The sequence below is a fragment of the Anas platyrhynchos genome, chromosome 6 (genome assembly GCF_047663525.1).
Source record: "Anas platyrhynchos isolate ZD024472 breed Pekin duck chromosome 6, IASCAAS_PekinDuck_T2T, whole genome shotgun sequence".
In the NCBI taxonomy this organism is placed as follows: Eukaryota; Metazoa; Chordata; class Aves; order Anseriformes; family Anatidae; genus Anas; species Anas platyrhynchos.
Window position 1 is genome coordinate 27767081 of NC_092592.1, and position 21604 is coordinate 27788684.

A 21604-nucleotide genomic window follows, 5' to 3' on the forward strand; every position below is an offset into this window, starting at 1 on the left:
TGGGCTTGGCCACCCCACGGGCTGCTCCCCCCGTGCCCCCTCCTGCAGCAGACCTGCCCGGGGAGCTCTGGAGGCCCACGCTCGGAGCATTTTCCTTCCCCACATGGGTGATTCAGCTCGCTTTCCTCTCCAAACAGTGGGTGGACCCCGGCTGGATTTCCGGGAGCGACGCCGTGCCGATTCCCAGCCTGGGGATTTGCAGCCCTGCACCTCGCAGCACCTGCACGATGCAGTCCCCGCACCCCTGCACGATGCTGACAGGGGTACAGAGGGCGACGAGCCCCCTGCGAGCCCCGATTCGGGTGGCAGGGTGTGGGTATGATGCTGTGCTCCCCAGTGTAGGGACACCCGCTGCCCACCCTACACTTGGCAGAAGCCTCCTGGCACGTGTAACGTGGTCCCAAATCCAACTGGGGGCCAAAAGTGGGGGTGATTGGGGTGAGGGATCCCCTTGTGCCCCCTGTCCCAGAGGCAAAACCCTCTCGGATTTGCCGCTAGAGGGGGGTGCAGGAGCTTGGAGCTGCTGCATGGGGCGAGTCCCCACATCTGGACCCATCCCAGGCCCCATCCTGCTCCAGCCATGCACACGAGGCTGGCAGGAGCACGGCTTTGACCATCGGGGGGTTTACATTTCGGGGAAACACCAGCCCTGGGCGCAGAGCGTGGGGAAGCAGCAGCACGATGGCGCAATCCTTCCCAGCACCAGCCGGGCTTTTTGGGGGCCGCAGCAAGGGGGCTGGAGGTGGGGGTTCACCAAGCTCACCCTGCTCCCCAAGACATTTCTGGGGGCGAGCCCACCTCGCAGGCTGCCACCCCGAGTCCTATCATTAACCCTAAGCCACCCCTGGGCCGGGAGGCTCCTTTTGGGGCGCATCCCCCTGGGGTTCCAGGGTCCCCCCTTGGTGCCGTTTCCTCTCCAAGCAGCGCCTTCCCCCAGCTCTCCGCACGCCTTCGCTCTCGCTTCTGCTTCTTTGGCCACCAGGAAACCTTCCTGCCGTGCGATGGACACCCGCCAGGGATGCTGGCAGACGATGCTGAGCGTGACCGTCCCCGGGGAGGGCTCGGGGGGACCTTGCCCGGACACGGAGCTCTCCGAGGAGTGACTCAGCCCTGCGGTTTTCCCCCAGTTCATCCCCAATTGTTCCTTTTTTTTCCCTTTTCCTCCCCGCTGCAAGGGGCACGGGGAGGGCTGCCAGTATGTGTGGAGCGGGGCTGGAGGGGAAACAGGAACCTTGAGGGGAAAAACAACCCGAGAAACTCCCTTCCCCCCGCCCTGCCCTGCTTCCTCCGCTGCTGCAGGCATGCGGGGACGGCTCCATGGCTCCAAAGTCCCCTCTGTGTCCCCTGTTTGTCTCCGTTTCTCCCCACTCCTGGGGATTCAGGAAACGTCACCCAGCTTTTATCCGTGTGGCCGAGGGGAAAAAGGTCCCAAAGGAAATCTGTCACGGGGTAAAACAGCTCGCCAGGCAGCGGGCTGTGAGCAGCAGGCTGCAAATCAGGCACCTGCTGAGTCCAAACTGCCCCTGGCTCACTGCATCCCTCGCCCCAAAGGGCAGGATGAAAGATGTTTTCGCCTCTGTGGGATTCTCTGGTGTCTGCTTTGGGGCTGAGCTCCATCCCACCAGGGGTTTTGGCTGGCCTCAGGAGGAGGGAGCAGGTCTTGGGTCTTGTCCCCCTGCACAACGCCCGCCTCGACCTGCTGGAGGTTGCCTTTGCTCGGAAAATGGGAGAAATCGAGGTTCACAAAGTTCCCATCCAGCCTTATCCCCGCTGTGAAGGAGGCATGGGGCTGAGACCACGCAGAGCCGGGGCTCGGAGACCACATTGGGTCCCCAAATCATTGCTGCTGGCCGCTTTGGGCACCGCACGATAAACCCGTGGGCTGCAGCCCGAGTGCTCATCACGCGCTCGGGGCGCAGATAAACCAGCTCGGTAATCTCATCCCCGCAGCCTTCCGGGCGCTTCCTGCCCCCCAAAAACACCCGACAGCCCCCAGAAGATGAAAACACCGGGCAAATATTGCCTAAACACCCGTGTGGCTCCGCGGGGAGCAGCAGGACATGCCCCTCATGCCCCCCAGCCTCTCCTTTCCAACCCGCGGGTGGAGAGGAGCCCCGGGGGACCTGACGTCAGTTCTGAGCAGAACAATGCTCGGGCATGGGGCGGCCAGAGGGGGACAGGACAGGAACAGGACGCCGGGCAACGTGACCGGGTGGAAAAGCCACCCCACCAGGCCCGTGCGCTCGCCCTGCCTGGGCATCTGCCTGGCCGCGGTGCTTTACGCGTCCCGGAGAGGTGCTGAGGGGATGCTGCAGGGTTAAAAGCGCAGGGACCCGCAGGCTGAGGACGGACACCGCTCATCACAGTTGTGGGTGATGTGGATATCAGCCCCAGCACCATGCAGCAAGCTCCTGGAGGCTCCTGGGGGCCCCCATCCCGGGACCCCCTTCCCGGGGGGGGGGGGTGCGAGCTCCCGGAGGCTGCGTCCCTGGCACGGGGATGCCGGTCGCTCCCTCCCACGGCTTCCCCTTTTCTCAGAAAGCCTGGAAACCAAAGGTGAAAGAAGTGGGTGGAAACCCTGCACGCCGCCGTCCAGGAAGAGAAGTGAGTAAGTCGGCGGCGATATTTAGAGTGCCTCCGCTCGCAGGCGGCACAGACGGAGCCGGGGCAGGAGCTGAGGGTGAGTGCGGGGGTCCCTGCCGGGGCCGGGGAGTGGGGGGTGCCAGTGTGGCCGGGTGAGGGGGGGTGTCCCTGCTGCTGCTGTCCCCAGGGAGCCAAAGCATGGATGTGCTGAGGTTTCACCCCCGGGCACAGCCCCATGGGTGCGAGCATCTCCAGCCCAGCCTCGGTTTTATCGGTATTTTTTTGGGTGAGCTGCGAAAGCGGACCCGTCCTGCTGATATTTTCACTTGGGATGGGGGCTGTGTGTAACTATTTCTGCAGGCTTCCTGGGAAGACAAAGCCAGGCAGGCTGGATGAACGCCCACGAGACACCGCTGCCCGGCCCTGGGCACGTCCTGTCTAATCAGTAGCTCCCGTGCTAATTAGCTGGCAGTGCCAAAACCGGGGCGTTGCTTCTTCCTTAACCCCCGCAGAGCAATAAACCTTGCAAGCGAGGGGAAACAGCCGAAGCCTGGAGTTTGCACCTCAGCCCCTGCAGGCTTCCCATTTCGCCCAGGTCAGACTGACCCGGGACCTTCGGGAGATGGGCACCCAAGGGCAGGACCCCAAAAAGAGCTTTCCTGGAGCTGGCCCTGCTCCATCCGGGCGTGCAGGGGGACAGGGCACAGCAGGGCACGTGCCAGGCTGCCCCTGCGCTGTCCCGCACGGCCCCTGCACCCGTCACCTCCCTGGGGCCACGCAGCAAGGGAAGGGGACACCGCCCCGGGCACCACGGGGGCATTGGGGTTAAGCCCTCTGCTTGAGGCTCTTCCCCTTTCTGAGAAGAGCAGGATGTGGAGGAAGGCTGGGGAAGGCTTTTCCTTTTGGTTCCTGGAAGCTGAGCTGCTTGGGGCGGCCAAGGGCTGAGGGCGGGTGGCCGGCACTTTGGGGAGCAGCATCCTGCAGCCCTTTGGGGGAAACACATCGGAGAGGAGTTTTACAGCATGGGAATGAAAGCAGAAAGGATTTCAACATATTTAAACAGCCAGAAGGTGGCCGAGGAGCCCCTGGACACACCCCAAAGCCCCCAGTCTCTACCTGGGGCTGAATACCAGCGCCCCGCAGCCGGACCCCAACAGCCTGCTGCAGCCGTAGCATCCCCGGGGGAAGGAAGGGGGGAAATCACCCCACATTTCTCAGCTTGGGGGGGTCTCAGGGCTATCAAAACCTCTCTACCAAGCCACAGCAGCCTGAAAAATAGCACAGCAGGGTCCCCGAGCCCACCTCTCCCTCCGCAGCTTGGTGAGCTCAGTGGGAGCAGGGGAGGCTCAGCGGGTTCGCGCTGCCCCGGCTGAACCCGGCTCCCTGTGGACAGACAAAAATAGAGCCCCACGCTGGCTGTTGAGCAACCGTGGAGCTGGCTCCCGGCGCAGACATTTGCTGGGTATTTCCCCCACCAAAATCTTTGTCGGGGCTCCAAAGCGCGCCTGTCATTTCCCGGCCCTCTGCTGATCCTCCAGAGCCAGGGGCTCGTCTCCGGCACGCAGCCCCCTGCCAGCTGCGCTCCCTCTCCAGCCACCCCGCGCTGCTGCTGCCGTCACAGCCCTGGCAAAGCACTTCTGAGCCAAAAAAACTCCTCTCTGTGCCTGTCAGCTGCCAGCCCAGCCTCCTGGTTTGGTTGAAAATGAGCAGCTCACGGGGGTCCCCACCTGCCCCACGCTTTCCCCTTTGCTCCCAAAGCAGGTGTGGGGCTGGCAGGGAGCAAAGGGCGCACGCGTAGCTGCTGGGTGCACCAGGATGTCCCAGCCCAGCCCCAACCCTTCCCATCTGCTGCATCTGAGCTGGCTGGAAGGCACCTGGCTGCCTGGAAAATGCCTTTCACTGCTTCATTTCCAGCTGCGGAGTTGCCCTGGGGGCTCTCGCAGCCCCAGGCGGGCACAACACGTCTCCATCCAGCAGCCCGTGCATCCCAGCTCAAGGGGGATCAGCAAGCACTGGTTTGGGGACGAGAGCACCGAGCAGTCCCCCCAGTGCTGCCCCTGCCCTGCTGTGCCTTTTGAGAGAGGGGCAAGCAGAGGAAGAGCAGCTTACACCGAGGATGCGCTGCATTACCACCCGTGCGCAATGCAGGCGGGACTCCTCAGGCACCTGCAAATAACCACCACAGCTGGAAGAAGCAGCATTTCCCTCCCAGCTCCAGCAGGTTACAGAGCTCAGGGCCGGCACGAAACTCCGCAGCAGCTCCAAGTGACAGGGTGACACGTGGAAGCGTTGGGAAAAAAAAAAATAATCCAGCAGGCAGCTTGAGCAGCGCTTCCAAATAAAGCCACAGCTGCGTGCGCTGCATCTGGGGCAGAGCAGGAGGTGCCAGAGCCCTCTCCTCGCTCTCCCAGCTGCAAAATGTGTGTCAGCTCGCTGCCTGCTCTGTGTCATCATCACCACCACCACCACCGTGAGCTCTTTTCTATTTTTTCCTCCCCGCAGATGGAGACGCAGCCGGGCGGGCCGACGGGAAGGCAGCGCGCGCTGGCTGCTTGGCTCTGAGAACTGAATTCCATAGGCGTTAGAGCACCCCCAAATGCCCTATGGATTCAGTTCTGCAGCTGGGCAGCACATAAGCCTCAAACCTCCAAGAAGAGAGCAGCCGAGGGCTGTGCCTGCAGGGAACGTGCGAGTTTTTGCTCCTACATGGGGATCTGAGTAGGGATGGAGGTGAGTTACGGCCACCTGGGCATGATTTACATGGTGGGTGCTTCCCCCAAAGGCAAAAAGAGCCCAACCACAAAGCATTTCTCCCATCTGGGAGCAGAATGGCCCTTTGGAAAATACATCGCTGCCTCCTGATGATCATAAACCCATGCTAAAAATACCCGTTGGTTGTCAGAACAAGGGCCTGGGTGTGCCCGGCAATCTCCTGTACAGAGTCCGGGCAGCAAAACCAAACACGACTCGGGAGAAGATAAACAGAAGGGGCTGGGTAAAGCCTCGGGCTGTGCCTGCTCCCTCCAACCAGCCCCAGAGGTGTCCCCAGCAGGACAGGACAGGCTGGGGGAGCTGGGGCAGGGAGGGCTGCTGGCAGGCACCTGGGGAACCCGGCAGAGTTATGTCAGGGAAAGCTTTGTGGGGATAACTGGCTCTTCCCACCCATCCCTCATATGCCTCTGAGAGATTTTGGCTGCCCACACCAACTTTCAGGGATGTTTTTCATTACAACAGGGTGCAAAACTGGCATGTCTGGAATAGTGACGTTTAGGATGAATTACACGGGTCCTGGCAATTTATGCAGCATCCGATCATCATCAGAAAGCAAACCCCACGTTCTCCTTTATCAGCCCTACCTGCACCAGCTACAGGGATGTGAAAAAAAAAATAAATCCACAAATGGGAGAAAATCCACCCGAGCGCTGCATCACCCACAAGGATCTAACACAAACCTTGCCCCTAGGAGCTGCTGGTGGAGGGACAGCAGACATCCCACCACCATCGCTCCGTCTGCATGTAAAGGATGCTCTGGGGATGCTCAAGGGAGAGCAAAGAGCTAAGAATAATTGCTCTTTTTCTACTCTGGTGATCAGGGCAGGCCTGACCAGCTGTCAGTCACTGAGCAGAGCCCAGCCAGGCAGTAGCAGCTCGGTCTGAGGTTTCTGCAGCACTTTTTTTTCTGGTTCAGGGCTCTCACTGCTTTATCTAGCAGCAGAGCTCACCCATTTCGAATAAACCGATTGGGGAAGGGGAAATCCAGATAGCTGCTGAGCTGTTCTGGCAGTTGCTTCAGCAAGCAGAGCTGGTGCATTACACAAAGGCACCCGCTTGCTTTCCCCTTGCAGCAGCTCAGAGCCACCGAGGGTCCCCCAGGCTCCCTCCTTTGCCATGCTGATGGGGAGGAAAAGCCGAATCTCAGAGCAGCCTGGACAGCACATCAAACACAGCAATTAAGTTGTGAGGATGGATGAGTCGGGGGCTACATTTCCATGGCATCCCACTGGGGATGGGGGCTCAGTTACAAGCCAGAAAAATTTGGAGCCAGCTGAAGGGATGAGCTGCAGGGGTCTGTGAAGTCAGGAGCTCGAAAGTTGCCAGGACGGGCTGCAGGTTGTTAAAAAGCAGAAATTTAACTATTTGCATTTTTTTTTATTGTTTATTTACAATCATCTAAAAGGTACAGGAGTTCACAAGGAGGTCAGACTCGGCCCCAGCCCCTCACACCCCTCGGGGTTTCCAGCACAGCTCAGGCCTCCTCCCAGGGGGCCCATCCGTGGAGGTGCTGCAGCTCCGGGAGCCTCACCAGCAATTTCAGCAAGGATGCAGGGCCAGGAGACACAAGCAGCAGGTCACCAAGTGTAAGGGGATGGGGACACCCAGATCTTCTGCCAGCGTGTAGGGAAGTGTCACACCACAGGCACAGTGGCGTGGCCATAAATCAGTGATGAGATGTGCAGAGGATTGCTTTTCACAGCGCCTAAGAGCTGCTCTCTCTCCCCTCCAAACCCACTCTGCCTCCATCTGGGAGGAAATCCAGATCCCATCTCCTCAGACGAGTGCCGGGAAGGGACCCGGCTTCCAGGAAGCTCCCCGGGACAGGGTGGGAAGAGGCCCAGCTTCTAGGCGAGGGCTGCTGCCTGGGAATCCCCTCAGCAGACCGTGACCACTCACCCAAACCAGTGGGAAGCGAATTCATATCAAAAATGGGACCGAAGAGCTGGCCCGACAGGGAGTCAAGTGCCAGGTGGTTTTTCCACAGGACGGGCATCGTGTGCCAGACGGGGTGAAGCTGCCACAAGCTCGTGGAGGACAAGAAGTCGGGAGCCAGTGGGGGCACCCATTGCTCGTGGTGCTTCCCAGCTGCTGCCAGCTGGCTCCTGGGGGGCTCCGGAGCATCTGTCCCTGTGCTGAGAGGTCACATCAGCGTCTAAGTTTCTTTTTCTTCTTCCGACCCTGGTCCTCGCCGCTGTCATCTGCCTCGCTGGTGGTCACAGCCCTCTGGACGACCCTTTTTTCCACCGTATATTCCTGTTCTCCTACCTTAGGGTCTCCCTTGACCAGGAACTCCCCTTTGCGGTAGGTTATGGAGATGCTGGTCCGCGGGTAGGTGCCGTAAACCCTCCGGAGATCATCCTTCACAAAGTCCGGCAGCTCCTTCCTCGGCCCAAACACCTTCGTCAGCTTCCCCCACTGGAGCTCCCCTCTCATGGTGAAGCCCTCCGGCCACGTCTCTCGATACGGATCCCCTCTCTGGTAGGGATTGTAGCCGGGGTAGGGGCTGCACAGAGGGACGGGGAGCACAGCGGGGAACTGCCAGGCGTAGTAGGGGGGGAAATAGGGGTGGGAGGCACCGTAGAGGTGATGAAACTCCACCTGGCCTCCTGCATAGTCAGGGTAGCTGCTCCTGTCCACCACGAAGGTGACGGGGCGGCTGTAGAAGTTGTGCATGGGGACGGCAGGGATCATTACGGAGCTCGCAGCCTCCTCTCTCCCCGTCCGTAGGGGCAGGTAGGTGTAGGGGGGCGGTGGGATGACGGGTGGGCAGAGCTCCCGTGGCACGAAGGGAGACTGGTACATGGTGCAGGAGCTGGGCCTCACAGCGGGGACATCCGTCTGGAGCAGCTGCTGAGTGTCAATAGCTGTGAGGACAGGAGGAAGAGAAATTATTTACACCTTTATGTGCTCCAGAAGCAGGCTGAATAAGTGGCAGCATGAGGCAGATAAACAGAATAAATTGTCTTTCCTTAGGATTTTCAGTGCATCTTTTGCTCCAGTTCAGCAAAACCACCAGGATCCCTCATTTCCATGGATCCTTTGTGTTTCAGGGCGAGTGATCCATCCCTGGGATGGTGTCCATGGTTCCTGGGGACCCTCAGCCTGCTCCCATTCCCAGAGGCTGGTTTTGGGAGACCGCAGCCAGAGCAGAGCCCTGCTAGACTGCACAGGGCTGAGCTAGGGTGCCAAAAAACCTGTGTGGGCACCAAGTTTTTTTGTCCACCCCACACAGCAAAATTAGCCGAGTTCTTGGGCCCGGCTGGCACATCAAGCAGGTTATTGCAGACTCCTACCTGGCCTTCTTCATGCCTTGTCCTCCCCACCCCACAAAGAACTAAAAAACAACAAAAAACCCAAACCCACAGATCTGTTGCAACTTCTCCGTAGCAATCCCCAAGGGTACAGGGATGCGAGCAGCATTTTCCCTGAACCAGGAGGGATGAAGTCACGGGCTGTTTCCAGTTAATCCCCACATTTTTGAGCAGACTCTGCAGAACCGCTGCCATCTGGCAACGCTTTGGCAAAGGCCTCCCTTGGAAAACAGCACAGAGCGAGAAAAGCTTCAAGGGTTTCTCTGGAAGGGAAACGTTATGACCAAAGCTACTCCTTCACGTCACGGTGCCAGCACATCGGGCTAAGGTCTGCCCTCCACAGCCAGTCCCACAAGCTTATCCAGCAACCCTATAGCTGGAAATTGTGCGTGGGAGAGGATTGCAGCAAAAACTTTCTTGTCGTTTCCTTCCCCCTACTGACAACATCAGATCTTGCTCTAGTCAAGGTCTCTGGAAGAGAAAAAAAATAAACCCTCACCCAGGAGAGGCCTCCCAAGGGCTTCTTTTGGGAAGGAGCAGGGGGAGAGGAGGGGAAGGGGCACAGAAAGCACCCAGCACAGCACCAGGCTCTGCTCCCCCACCACCAGGGCTGATTTCAGGCACGGGCTCCTGGCTGCCTGCCTGGAGGGGATGCTGTCGCTCGGCCAGAGGTGCCTGGCAGCATGCAGGGATGTGAGGAAAGCACAGCAGCTCCTTACACAGCCACAAGCTGGGCTCTTCCAGACCTTCACTTTTATCCAGGGGCACGGATTCCCACACTTGCCTCATCCTGCAAGCAATCAGTTTCCTGCAAAGCCACGGTGCATGCAGCAGCAATCAGCTTCCTGCAGGCAGCCAGTACACGCCAGTGCCTCCCGATGCTGATTGTCGTTTGATATTTCTGGACAGAAAGCCTGGCGAGGCAGGAGAACCCAGCCTGCACTCCTCAGAGGAGGGGTGAGGCTGTCTGACACACTCCTCCTGCTGCTAGATAACACAGCGGGGCCAGGACAGCAATAAACACCCCACTTTTCTCCTTCCGTGGCATATCCTCCTTCCCCCAGGGCACATTTTTCTTGGCACACCATAACATTCACAGGCCCAAGGATCCTCTCCGTGTTCCAGCACAGCCTGCACCCCGTCCACCCCCAGAAATTCATCTGATATCCACCTCCTCCATCCACACTCCTCTTCTTCAAACAGATCTCACTATCAGCTGCTCAGGCTTCCCAGCTGGGAGACCCTGGATGAGCCCCTCTCTGTACTCCAGATTGCAGCCTGGGGACACCTGACAGAAGAGACCGACCACTACAGATTAATCACACCAATAACTCACCTGGAGAATCGATAACCTCATTAACACACCGCTCGTAACTCATGTTATTTACATCATTCTGCACACAACCATAAAGCTCCTAATCGAGCTTTCTGACCCACACGGCACTGCCGGTGCATTATAGATGCCTCCCTTCCCTCCCGCAGCACCCAGTGCGAGGGTGCTGGTCTGACCCCCCCACACCAAATATTTCCAGCCTAGACCTGACAGAGTCCAGCAGCCCCGCAGGCTCAGCTACCACCTGTAGGTGTCTGCACTCCTGCAGTCCCACCTTCCTTTGTTCTTCCATCTCATTTAATACCTCCTTTTTTTACTTCTTTCATTTCTGTACCCACTTTTTTGCCATGCGGATGCCTCCCTTCCTCCGGCCGGTCTCCTCCCAAGTAATCATCCCACCCCTAACTACTTCTTCCTCATTGGTCTCAGTTTTGCTACATCCACAACCAAGTCCGGCACTTCTGATACCGTTCCCTAGGCGATCTCAGCCTTCCATGGCATTACTGATAGGGTCCGGGCAGCCTTGCACTGTTCTGCCCTGCGAGAGCTGCTTCAGCCTCCCCTGCCATTATCTGGTTAAACGCTGTTGACTTTACACCCTCCAAAACAAACCTTTCTGCTGCAGCCTTGGTTCCCCCGCCTAGCTCCGGTTACCTACCAGCACCTCCTTATCAAACAGACAGTTTGCACAGCAGAACAGCACGTTTCGCACGCTGTTTTCGTGCTTTTGCACCATCCTGCTCCCTCGGCTGCTTGATTACAAGCCTTGTGCCCTTGAAGACTTCTTGGGAGAACCTCCTGCCTTCCTCTAAAGGCCTGAGCTGCTGACACAGCCTGGTCCTTCAGAGGGATTTCATGCTCACAGACGGTCGCCTCCAACTGTTGTCACACACTGCTGACTAATATCACAACAAGACATTTGCACTTGAGTTACGTGTCTTAAAAATACCAGAGAATATGCACCCTACACTGAGGACACGTTGTTAAAAAGCAAGGAAAGCACAGCTCGTTTGCACTGGATCCTCCATGGGACCAACAGCCAGATAGAGCAGCAAACAGATTACCCAGAGTTTGGGCTTGTATTACATATCATGCCTTCAGTGTATAAAACTAGCTTCTGTTACACCACCACCACATTTTTGAACACCCACACTGTGTTTCTAGTTTAAGCTCAAGCTTCTGAGCTAAAAATAGCCATGGGAATACTGCTTTTATTGCACCCCTAAGGAAAACAGCCACAGCTTCTGCTGATCTAGGGCTCTATATCACGGGCTCCCCCCCCTTCCAGCTACTTTCTGTTATGGCCTTGCAACAGCACAGAGCATAGCTTAGAAGCAACTTTATTGATTTAAAAAAAAAAAAAAAAAAAAAAGGGATTGAAAATGCAACCCTGTGTTTCCACAAACGCAATCGTTCAGAGAAATGTCATTTTTCTAAAACCAAAGTGCTCAAAGCCTAGCACCACACAACAATAACAATTTACATTATCTTTCACAATCAGGAGATGTTAGGAAAGTCACTGGCTGGAGCACTCGCATGAATCTCTGCTCCGACCCAGCTGGGCTACTGCAGAGGAGCAGAGGATGTGCAGGGGTGAGCGAGGCATTGCCTCCAGGGGTTTCAAGCCAAACAAAAGTTAGAAACCCTCACTTACATGCTCATACTGCAAGTATTTAAGCTAGCAGCAGTATCATTTTGCCATCACAGCTTTTAAAGTATTGCAACACAAGTCTTTAGTCACGATCAGACAGTCGTCTGGTGTGCTTGTACTCACTTCCTGAGGAAAAACAGCCAAGGCGGTGCCTTTGCTTGGATCGGGAGCCGCAGGATAACCCAACCTCGCAAAGGCAGCTTTCTTCCTGCAGCCTCCTCTCACCAGCACACCCTGACAGGACACCAGGAGCAAACACACACGGGTGCAGTGACACACCTTGCAGAAGCTCGCTGCTGGTAGCCAGGGCTACAAAACCTGCCCTCCTGCAGAGCTGCACACTCGGGGGGGGGCTGAGAAAACTTACCTGTCTGCTCAACCTAATACAAGGTGCATGTTTTAGTGAGGGAAAAGCCCCAAAGAGAAAAAAATAGAATACAAGCACTTGGCATAGAGAGGGATTGAGCTCGTATTTGTACCCCTGCTCCTTCAGTGGGCTCACTGCCAGCACCTGTGCTGCCACAGGCCTTTAGGGCTGCAGCAGGGTCAGTGTGGGGTGGGCCAACACCTTCCCCTCGCTAATTGCATAGCCTGTAATTGCATGGCTGTCGTTAACTGCCTGGCTATAAATACGCCTTGTTTAGGGCATTGCTGTTAGTTCTATAATAGGGTGCAATTGAAAGAAAGAGTATTAAACACAAAGTATGTAGCATTGTAAGACGAAGGGATTGCTGAAATGGCTAAATTGTGCTTTTTAAGAAATATAACAACTAGGACTTTGTTTCCCCAGGTGAGATGTGTGGGATCAGCGCAATTGCTGCAGCGAGAGGTGGGAGGCGATGTGCAGATCCTCTTTCAGGAGAAAGCATTGAACCAACGGACAACCAACCACAGTCTCTATTTTTTTATTATTTTGGACAACATAACGTCAAACGGATCTTGGGTGATGATTGTGAGTGATGGGGACCAGAGGCAAGCCGCGTGTTTTACAGGCTGTTGGCAACGCTGAGCACCCTCTGAGAGCCACACTCGGGGTCTCGGCACCCTTCTGCTGAGCAGCCCGACCCTTTCGGGGCCCCCTGACGGGGCTCGGCCGTTCAGCCCCGGGAGCCGGGCCCGGTGTAGGCCCAGGCCTAGGCCTAGGCCAGGCCTCGCGGCCGTCACCGTTTCCATGGCAACCGGAGGGGGCGCGTCCCGGCGAGCTGCCCTCAAACAAGATGGCGGCGCGAGGGGCGGCTTCACCCGCCAGGACGCAAAATGGCCGCGGGGTGGGGTCGGAGAGGGGGGACTCTAGGCGCGCATGCGCAGACGCCGGTTGGGCAGCGGAGCGGCGGGGCAGCGCCGGCACCGGACGCAGGTAGGAGGCGGCGCCCCCCCCCCCGAGCACAGTGGTAGCGCCCGGCCGCCCACCTGCCCCCGCTCCCCCGGGCGCTCCCACGCGGGGCCGGCGGGGGGGTTCCCCCCCCATGGGATACCCCCTGGTAGCGCCCTCCTGAAGGGGCTGAGGGGGCCGTGAGGGAGCGGGCTGGGGGGGGTGATGGGCGCCATGGGCACTGGTGCTGCTGGGGGGGCTTTAACCGGGAAAGGGGGCTGCGAGCAGCACTGGCAGCCCCACCAGATGTGGAAATTGTGTGAAATAAAGGCTAATCTACGAGATCTTTTCTTTAGGAGCGTGTGTTATAAGTTCAGTGTGAATAAACGCCAGCCGTTCCCTCTCACAGCGCCTTTTCCCCCTATTTTTTAAAGCCTCGTTTTGACAAACCCGTGACTAACGCTCTGTCTGTCCCAAGGAGGAGGTTATGAAAATACCACCGTGGCCAGCACGCTGGATGCAGGAGCGAAATCCGCTTTTTATGGGCCACTATAACTTGCTTCTGTTCATCTGCATGCTCACAGATGAGGGAGATTATTTAAAAAAAAAAAGCTGTGGCAGCGAAGGGTGAGATCAGTCTGAAACGTCAGCTGGGGATGTGTCTGGTGTCCAACTACCTGGAGGCTTTTTAATGTGTTTGTCAGCCACCTCTTAGCCCTGTCCTTCTGCAGGAATAACCCAGGAGCTAAATAATCCTCACAGAGCCCAAGTAGAAGGGGTGCCTGTGTGCATCCCGTTCGTGAGGGTGCCCCAAAAAGTGCCCCAAAAGCCCAACGTGCCCTCGAGCTGCTCCCCTGTAGGAAGCTCTGGTGAGAGGCACAGAGCTGTGCCGGCTCAGCTCTGTGCTCCTCAACCTTCATCTCCACACACCACAAATTCCTGCCTCCTTTTCGGGGCATAACCCTACAAAATGCCATTTCTCTTCGAGGCTTGTCAGCGTGTCTGCCTTTAATTACACCTACAAACGCTTGTTGTCTGGCTGAACTCCCCGTGGAGCGCTGCCACCCTTTTATCTGCCCGTGGGTTTTGGCTCAGCAGCTGGATCTGAAGTGGGGTCTGGCGCTTTGGCCGGGAGCGGGGCCGATGTGCAGCTTCAGCCCGGCGACGTAAGTGCTGGGAACAAACGCTGCGTGCTCCTGCTGAGCTCATTGCGAGGAATTCCTCGGGCTGGGCAGAGCAGACAGTTATTTTTTGCTTCTCTGATATTGCCCAGAAGCGGTCAGACTGACGGCTTCCTCCTGGGTCGCTGCAGGTGGAAGCTGCTCTTTCCACTGGTTCAGTTTCCCTGTATACTGCTGCCCAGCTAAAGCATCTTTATTGCAGTCCAGCTGTGAGGTGGCTTTTGGGAGCCTTTGTGGCGTGATGGCACTGTGTCTGCTGCACGCCGTCGCGCTCTGGTCGTGTCTCTTCATGCCACAAAGCAGCAGCAGCACCGCTCGCCGTAAATAACTGGTGTCTGAGCGAGCCCAGGTGCAGCCAGCTGCGACTGCCTGGGGAAAGCAGCCTGTGAGAGATGACATCAGGGCTGTTGTCACTTTTATTTGGCTGAAAATTAACATCAGTACCTAAAAATGTCAGTGACTGGGGCTGTTTCCTTAGGGCTGCTTTGCTGTTTTCAGCTTCCTCGCTGGATTCCTCCTCTGACCTTGCTGTAAGAGGTGGAAAGAGCTAATCAGCTGGCTGACAAAGACCATCGAGGTACAAAGGATGGGGCAGCTGCACCCCTGAGCCCACCCCTGGCCTCCCCTTAATGAAGTGGCTTCAGTGCAGCAGGCAGCTTCTGGCCTAAACCCCATCCAACCACTTCCTCAAAGCAACACTAATTCCGATCTTCACTGGCAAAGATTTATCGATTAATTAGATTCAATTTTTGTTCGTTTAAGAAATTGACTTATTTTTTTCTCCCTCCTGCAGGAACAGCCATGGATTGGCCCCAAGAAAGACCCAGCAGGTGCTGGGGGAAGACATCCCACCTGAAATGGAGGTGATGCGGGGAGCTGAGCGCCGCCCGCACCGACATGGGGTTGCGACTGTTGGCTTGTCTCTTCCGATTGCCCACCGCAGTGATCTACGGGTCCTTGTCACTGTTCGTTTCCATTTTGCACAACGTGTTTCTCCTCTACTACGTGGACACCTTCGTCTCTGTTTACAAGATCGATAAACTATCCTTTTGGATAGGGGAGGTTAGTCTTTGCCGTGGATTTTTTTGCCCTTGGAAAAATGAAATTTTGAGACTGGTCCTTGCTAAAGGTGTACGGGGCGTTAGCTGTATTCCCCTTTGTGAAAGGAGCCTTCTGAGTGCTAGTTTGTTGTTTTTTTTTTTTTTTAGCTTTTTTTTCTTCACACAAACAGAAAAGGAGATGAAATAGAAAACCCAGAGACTTTGTTCTTAAGACAGGCTTTTCCCTGGGGATGTGGGGGCATTTCACAAGCCTGGAAACCAGTGGCCTCACTGCGTTCGTGCCAGTTGCCCCAGACAGGGGAACTGCCCTGTGGTGGTGGTGCAGGGAGGGTACGCTGGGGGTTCCTGCTGTGGTTTGTGTCACCATCCTGTTTTCTTTCCCAGACAGTGTTCCTGATCTGGAACAGCCTCAATGACCCTCTGTTTGGCTGGCTGAGCGACAGGGTGTTCCTGAGCACGCAGCAGTAAGTAAAGTTCTGCTTCCAGCAGAGGTTGGGAAGTTGCTGAGTCTCCGGGGGTAGATGTGAAAGTGGGAGCTTTAAAACTGTGGCACGGGAATGGTTACTGGAGAATGAAACTTTAAATACCTCCTTTTCCTGCTGTCTTAGAAGTTCAGAGCTCTTTGCACCTTGTTTCAGTACCTGGCTGTGTAGAAGGGGTCATATATGTACCAAGTAGATGTGACCATAACTCTTAACATTCACAAGTGGTACAGAACCTAAAATATCTAAAAATAATCTAAAATCCCAAGCCCTTTACTGGGGTGTTGGAAAGTGTCTGTGTGTAGTCTGGGGGAAAGGACTATCTTTTTCCTCCTGCAATACATCAAACCAGTTGTTCCTAAAATTGTTGAATCACAGACCACAGATGGTCATTAGCATTTCTTGTGTTATTTGCTTCAAGTTTCTAATGAAAAGCACGGTGTGGCTTCCTGCACCTCGTGGAAACTTCTTAAGTGTTGTTTGAAGTAACTTACATTATGCGAAGCAGACAGTGCAGCGCTATCAGGGAGCCCCTTGCTCAGGAGAAAAAGGATCCCTTTGTGCTTTTCAGCCTTAAACTTGTGTTTTCTGTGGATTCATACATTAGATGAGAATTTATTGTATGTGGGTGTTTGTTACATGAGTAAAAGCTGCATTGTCGTCTGGGCCACTTACACAACTTCCTTGGAAAGCAGCAATACGTAGTCATGCAGGATTTTGTCCAAGTCTCTAAAACTTTTATCTTCTGTTGCAGGCCAGGAGCAGAGATTTCCTCCCCAGAAGTAGTTCTGAAGAGGCTCAGAGCACTGAGCCACAATGGCCCTCTCTTTGCCATCTCTTTCCTGGCTTTCTGGGTCGCCTGGGCTCATCCTGGTGTGCAGTTCCTTCTCTGCCTTTGCATGTACGACAGCTTTCTCACCATGGTCGACCTCCATCACAACGCCTTGCTCGCAGACCTGGCTGTTTCGGCAAGAGACAGGACAAGCCTCAACTTCTACTGCTCTCTCTTCAGTGCCATAGGCTCGCTCTCTGTCTTCATGTCCTACACAGTGTGGAACAAGGAAGATTTCTTTTCCTTTCGCATATTTTGCGTCGTGCTGGCCCTCTGCTCCATCGTCGGTTTTACCCTGTCCACTCAGCTGCTCCGCCAGCGATTTGAGGCAGATGGGAAAGCGAAATGGGATCAGGAATCAACCCTAAAACAGTAAGTCTCACCCATTCTGCAGCAGGGACAGCTTGGCATAGATCTGTAGGGTCCTGTTACACACCACCGTGAGAAGATCCAGGACAAGGAAAACTTTTGTTAATCACCTGTGGTTCTTGTCTGTTGATACAGTTTTCAGAATCACCTCTGCCTGAGGTCACACTGGCTGCTAAGGCCCTGTGAAAATAGGACAAAACTATCTCGTGAAAGCCCAGGCCCATACTGGAGGCAGAGCCCTGACCTTCCCAGTGTTTGGAACGAGACACGAGTTAGTATCTAGAGCACCCACTGAGGCCTGTGAGTGGTGAAATGCCAGAAGCTGCTTGAGCATGAGACCACCTTGCTGCCCCTTCCCCGTGGAGCAGGACAAGCGAATCCCTCACCTTTTTGCTCGCTTTAGCTGCCTGATGGTGACTGGGCTGCGTGGGCCACGATGCAGCTGGTTACCCCACTCAGCTCCCTTGCTTCTCCTTGGGCTGCCTCACTTTTGTTACACTCACTTGTCTCTTGTTCCAAGCTGCCAGCTTTATGCTGTACTAACACAGCAGGTCCCGATGAGATCTGCCAGGTGAGCTAATCTGGACTGGGGGCGTATATGGAGTGTAATGGCTGATAGGAGAATGCTTTTCTGGACAGAAATCCGAACTGTGGGCTCAGGAAATAAATGTTCTTCGGGAGACCTGCAGCCTTTTGTCCTTGTAAATGTTGTTGAAGACTCTGCTCTTTTTGGTTTGGTCTCTAGAGAGAAGAAAGGTTGGAATGGGAGCTGAGGAGAGACAGCACATGGGCTCTGCCCTGCTTGTGAAGGAATCACAGTTGTTTTGTTTTTTGTTTGTCCTTCCTCCTCTCCCTTTAGGCTGTACATTGAGAAACATTCCGTCCCCCAGGAGAAGAGGATCACCCTGGCAGAATATCTCCAGCAGCTCAAGCGGCATCGCAACTTCCTCTGGTTTGTCTGCATGAACCTGGTCCAGGTAGGTGCACAGCGACTTCCTGAGCATCTGCGGGGTGCAGGCTGGATTACAGGGGCTGGCTGCCAACATCCATCTGGGGTGCAGAAGCACCAGGCCTGGTTTGTGGTGGGAAGGATTCATTCAGGAGTGCAGTTTGCTGGCTCGGCTGTCAGCGCCATCTCCTCCTTTCCTGAGCCTCATGTCACTGCTCTCACTGTCCAGCTGGATCCACCTCCCAGCTGGCTTTTGCCATTTCTGTTTTTAATTCCTCTTCAATTATTACAAAATGGCAGCAGCGTGCCCAACTTCCCTGAGCTTGGTGTGCTGCCGTCACAGCTCTGCCTCCCCTGGGGTCCATCGGGTCCCCTCAGGCAGGCTTTTAATGCCTGAATCCTTGTGTTTGAGCCTTGCTGCCTTCTTTTTGTTGCTGTCATCCTGACAGCTGCTTCCTCCCACCTGCTGTGCCACTGTTTCCTCCTTCAAATCCTTGTGGCCATGGCTGTGGACTCCTTGCCCTGCCCTGCCCTGCTGTGTGAGCTCACCAGTGAGGAATGCTTTGGCAGCTGGCACACAGTGCAATGCCACCTGCCTGCCTGAGGCCAGCAGCTTTGCAGTCTCAAAGCCTCCAGGGTTGCAAGCTCCACAGCCAAGCTCTTGCTGTGCTAAGGTGCTGGAGGCCCATCCTGCACGATCCCTCGGCACGGGACTCCTCAGACCAGAGTCCAGGGGGCTGTTAGCTTTTTCTCTTCCCTCTTCCTGCTGTTCCTGCTGACCGGCTTGTCTGCATGCTGCTTTCACAGGTTTTTCACTGCCACTTTAACAGCAACTTCTTCCCCCTGTTCCTGGAGCACCTGCTGTCAGACCAGATCTCTGTCTCTACCGGATCCTTCCTCCTCGGTGAGTGGCAGATGGGACCAAAGGGAGCAGCTGGGGCAGGGCCTGAGTCTGTGTTCTGCCTTCACAAACCCCAGCTGGGGAGAGGTGCTCACACACAGGGCTCTGGGCTGTAAGATTCACACATCCTTCCCTGGAACCTCCTTTCTGGGCACAGGAGGGGTAACTTGGAGCCTTTTCTAGAAGTTAAAAGCACCGAGTGCTGGACTCTGACTCCATGGCTCCGCCCAGGTGTTGCTGAGGATAACATCTGTATCTGTGGATATGGCTCTAGGATGCCACAGGGAGCACAGCTCTGAATTTATTCCCTCTGTGGGCATTAGTCCCGTAGGGCTAGAGTCACTCTGAGAGAATTCTGCCTGGGCCAGGTCTGCTCGTGCTGCCCAGTCTCTTTCCCTCCTGCTCCAGGGCTGAGTCCCAGCCCCTGTGGAACAAGGAGCAAGTCTTTTCTTCCTTCCTGCCCACCAGGCTGATGAAGTAGAGCACATGCTCTGCCCTCTGGAGGAAGAGTGTGTGCAGTCACAAACCCACTGAGTACATCTGCTGCAGCCACCCTCCCTTGTATGCATTTGGGGGCTGTTTTATATCTCCTCCCCTACCCTCCTCGTCCTCCCTCTTGGTATTGGTACTGGGGTGGTGCTGGGTACTAAAACTCGAGAGAATTATTTGTGATTCTTTCTCTGCTCAGGTGTTTCCTACATTGCCCCCCACCTCAACAATCTCTACTTCCTCTCCCTCTGCCGCCGCTGTGGGGTTTACGCTGTGGTCCGAGGACTCTTCTTCCTGAAGCTGGCTCTCAGCGTCGTCATGCTGCTGGCGGGACCCAACCAGGTCTATCTGCTCTGCATCTTCATAGCCAGGTACGCAAACACTCACATCCCCTGCTCTGTGCCAGCTGGGAAGGAAAACGACTTGTCCCTGTTTCCATCAGAGAAGAGAAGCCAAGTGGCTCCCAGCTCTGACAGCACCCAGCTTGGGGCAGGTCACTGCAGAATCCCCTGGCAGCAATGACTGGATCCCCCCCCAGTAGCCAGAGCTTCTGAAATTCTTTTTTTAAGCATCAGGGAACCCCTCTCATCTCTCTCTGCATTTTCTCTGACCTCTCACCCATTCCCATCGCTTCTCGGTGCCCCTACCCAGTGCTTTGCCTGTTGCCCTGCAGCAACCGCGTGTTCACGGAAGGGACCTGCAAGCTGCTCAACCTGGTGGTCACCGACCTGGTGGACGAGGACCTGGTCCTGAACCGCAGGAAGCAGGCAGCCTCGGCGCTGCTTTTTGGGATGGTCGCGCTGGTCACCAAGCCAGGGCAAACGTTCGCCCCTCTCATTGGCACCTGGCTGCTCTGCGCCTACACAGGTAAGTCCAAACAGCAGCGGGGTGGCAGAGGGTGGACTTCCATCCCTCCACAGCGTATGGATGCAGAGAGCTCTTCCAGAAAAAGCTGTCATTGCTCTCTGCATCATTGCTGTGTCTCACCACCTCTACTCGCCCCCAGGCTACGACATTTTCCAGCGCACCCCCTTGGGCAATGTGGTGAGCGCCCCGCCGAAGCTGGAGTCTGCCGCCGCCTTGGAGCCGACTCTCCGCCAGGGCTGCTTTTACCTCCTGGTCTTCGTGCCCATCGCCTGTGCGCTGCTGCAGCTCCTCACCTGGTCGCAGTTCAGCCTGCACGGGAAGCGCCTGCAGATGGTGAAGGCTCAGCGCCAAGGCCTGACGCAGGGGGAAGCGCCTGAAGTGAAAATGATTTAGGGGTGCCTGAGCCCCTCCTGGTTCCAGCCTGGGGCAAAACGAGGGGACTGCTAAGCAAGGAAACCCTGCATTTATGATTCGACTGTGAAATGCTGTAAGGCCGATGCTTGCTTATTCCAGGAGGGGCTGCTGGGGAACGCAGAGAAGCCTTGACACAGGAGCAAGAGCATTTTAACCTCGCTGGTCCCAGGGCAGGAGGAGCTGGGGTGCAACACGTGCTGCAGGTGTACACGTCCCTGGTGGGCAGAGCAGGGCAGGGAGCACACACAGAGCCTTTCCTTGCTCCTTTTCCAAACCCAGGGGATTGATGTGCCCCTCTCACGGGGCTGACCCTGGCACCTTCCCTTCTTGCGGGGGGGAGAGCGCAGCTCTTGCTTTTGTGCCTTCGATTCCACTTGGGAGCCCGTTTGACACAATGCTGGGTAGTCACAGGGGTAGGATTTTACCTCTGTGCAGAAGGACAGACACCACAGCTCCTCTCTGCTTGAAACAGCGCCCCAGGGATTGATTGTCCAGCCACGGATCCAAGGGGGAAGGACGGGGCAAGTGGTCACCAGAAGTCCCCAGGGTGAGGGAGTCTCCTCCAACTCCCTCGGGTGAGCGTGGTGCCAAAGCAGGCTGGGTGGGGGCCAGCAGTGCTCTGCCCTGTGCCCTCCCGCAGGAGGTGTGCTCACTCACATTCGTGCTGTTCTTCACTTAGCTGCCTCCCCAGCCTCAGCACCAGGCTCCTCCTGGGGTTGCAGCCCACAGCTCTGCCATTTTGCCTCAGGACACAGCTGCCTCCTGTCTCGGACCAAGATGTTTCTGCCACGGGGCTTCTGTCGTTCTCAATAGTTCAATCATAACTTATTTGTGCAGATTTTAACCAAGTTTGATTCTTCATTTCATAAATTAAAGACCTTTTCTGTATGGCTGTGGTCCCGTTTGAATTATTTGCCACCCATCTGGCCCTGCGTGGGCTCACCTAACCCTGTGAGGTGCCGGGTGCTGCTTCCCTTGATGAGGTGGGCAAGAAGCAGGAGCTTGAGCTGCAATGAGGGTGTTTTGGAATGCTGCCTGCCCCACTTACAGCTGGTAGAGGCTGAGAAAGGGACCATTAATGAAACATGAAGTCC

General features: G+C 56.0%; 2 protein-coding genes across 3 annotated transcripts; one reads left to right on the top strand and one right to left on the bottom strand.

Moving 5' to 3' along the window:
• Positions 1-6711: 6711 nt before the first annotated feature.
• C6H10orf95 (chromosome 6 C10orf95 homolog) lies at positions 6712-10271 on the bottom strand. Its single transcript, XM_027459991.3, has 2 exons — positions 10247-10271; positions 6712-8222 (listed from the first exon to the last, which is right to left on the bottom strand). The coding sequence occupies exon 2, from the start codon at positions 8158-8160 to the stop codon at positions 7504-7506; it is 657 nt and encodes a 218-aa protein (XP_027315792.2). The 5' UTR covers positions 8161-8222; positions 10247-10271; the 3' UTR covers positions 6712-7503.
• A 2585-nt stretch (positions 10272-12856) lies between these two features.
• Positions 12857-21398, top strand: MFSD13A (major facilitator superfamily domain containing 13A). Of its 2 annotated transcripts, none has more exons than XM_072039738.1 (9): positions 12857-13010; positions 14940-15208; positions 15592-15671; positions 16444-16893; positions 17750-17867; positions 18647-18743; positions 19429-19600; positions 19881-20096; positions 20236-21398. In XM_072039738.1, exons 2-9 carry the CDS (start codon positions 15044-15046, stop codon positions 20471-20473), a joined length of 1536 nt encoding a protein of 511 aa, XP_071895839.1. In that variant the 5' UTR covers positions 12857-13010; positions 14940-15043; the 3' UTR covers positions 20474-21398. The 2 variants fall into 2 exon arrangements, with proteins under 2 accessions (XP_071895839.1, XP_027315790.1); XM_027459989.3 differs by having other exon boundaries at positions 19903-20096.
• Positions 21399-21604: the final 206 nt, after the last annotated feature.

What these genes read in the sequence shown, in the direction of transcription:
- C6H10orf95 (XM_027459991.3), bottom strand. Translation starts at nt 8,160, where the DNA reads ATGTACCAGTCTCCCTTCGTGCCACGGGAGCTCTGCCCACCCGTCATC.
- MFSD13A (XM_072039738.1), top strand. Translation starts at nt 15,044, where the DNA reads ATGGGGTTGCGACTGTTGGCTTGTCTCTTCCGATTGCCCACCGCAGTG. An exon ending in CAGGAATCAACCCTAAAACA is followed by an intron (nt 16,894 to 17,749) that starts GTAAGTCTCACC and finishes CTCTCCCTTTAG; the next exon opens with GCTGTACATTGAGAAACATT. An exon ending in TCTGCATGAACCTGGTCCAG is followed by an intron (nt 17,868 to 18,646) that starts GTAGGTGCACAG and finishes CTGCTTTCACAG; the next exon opens with GTTTTTCACTGCCACTTTAA.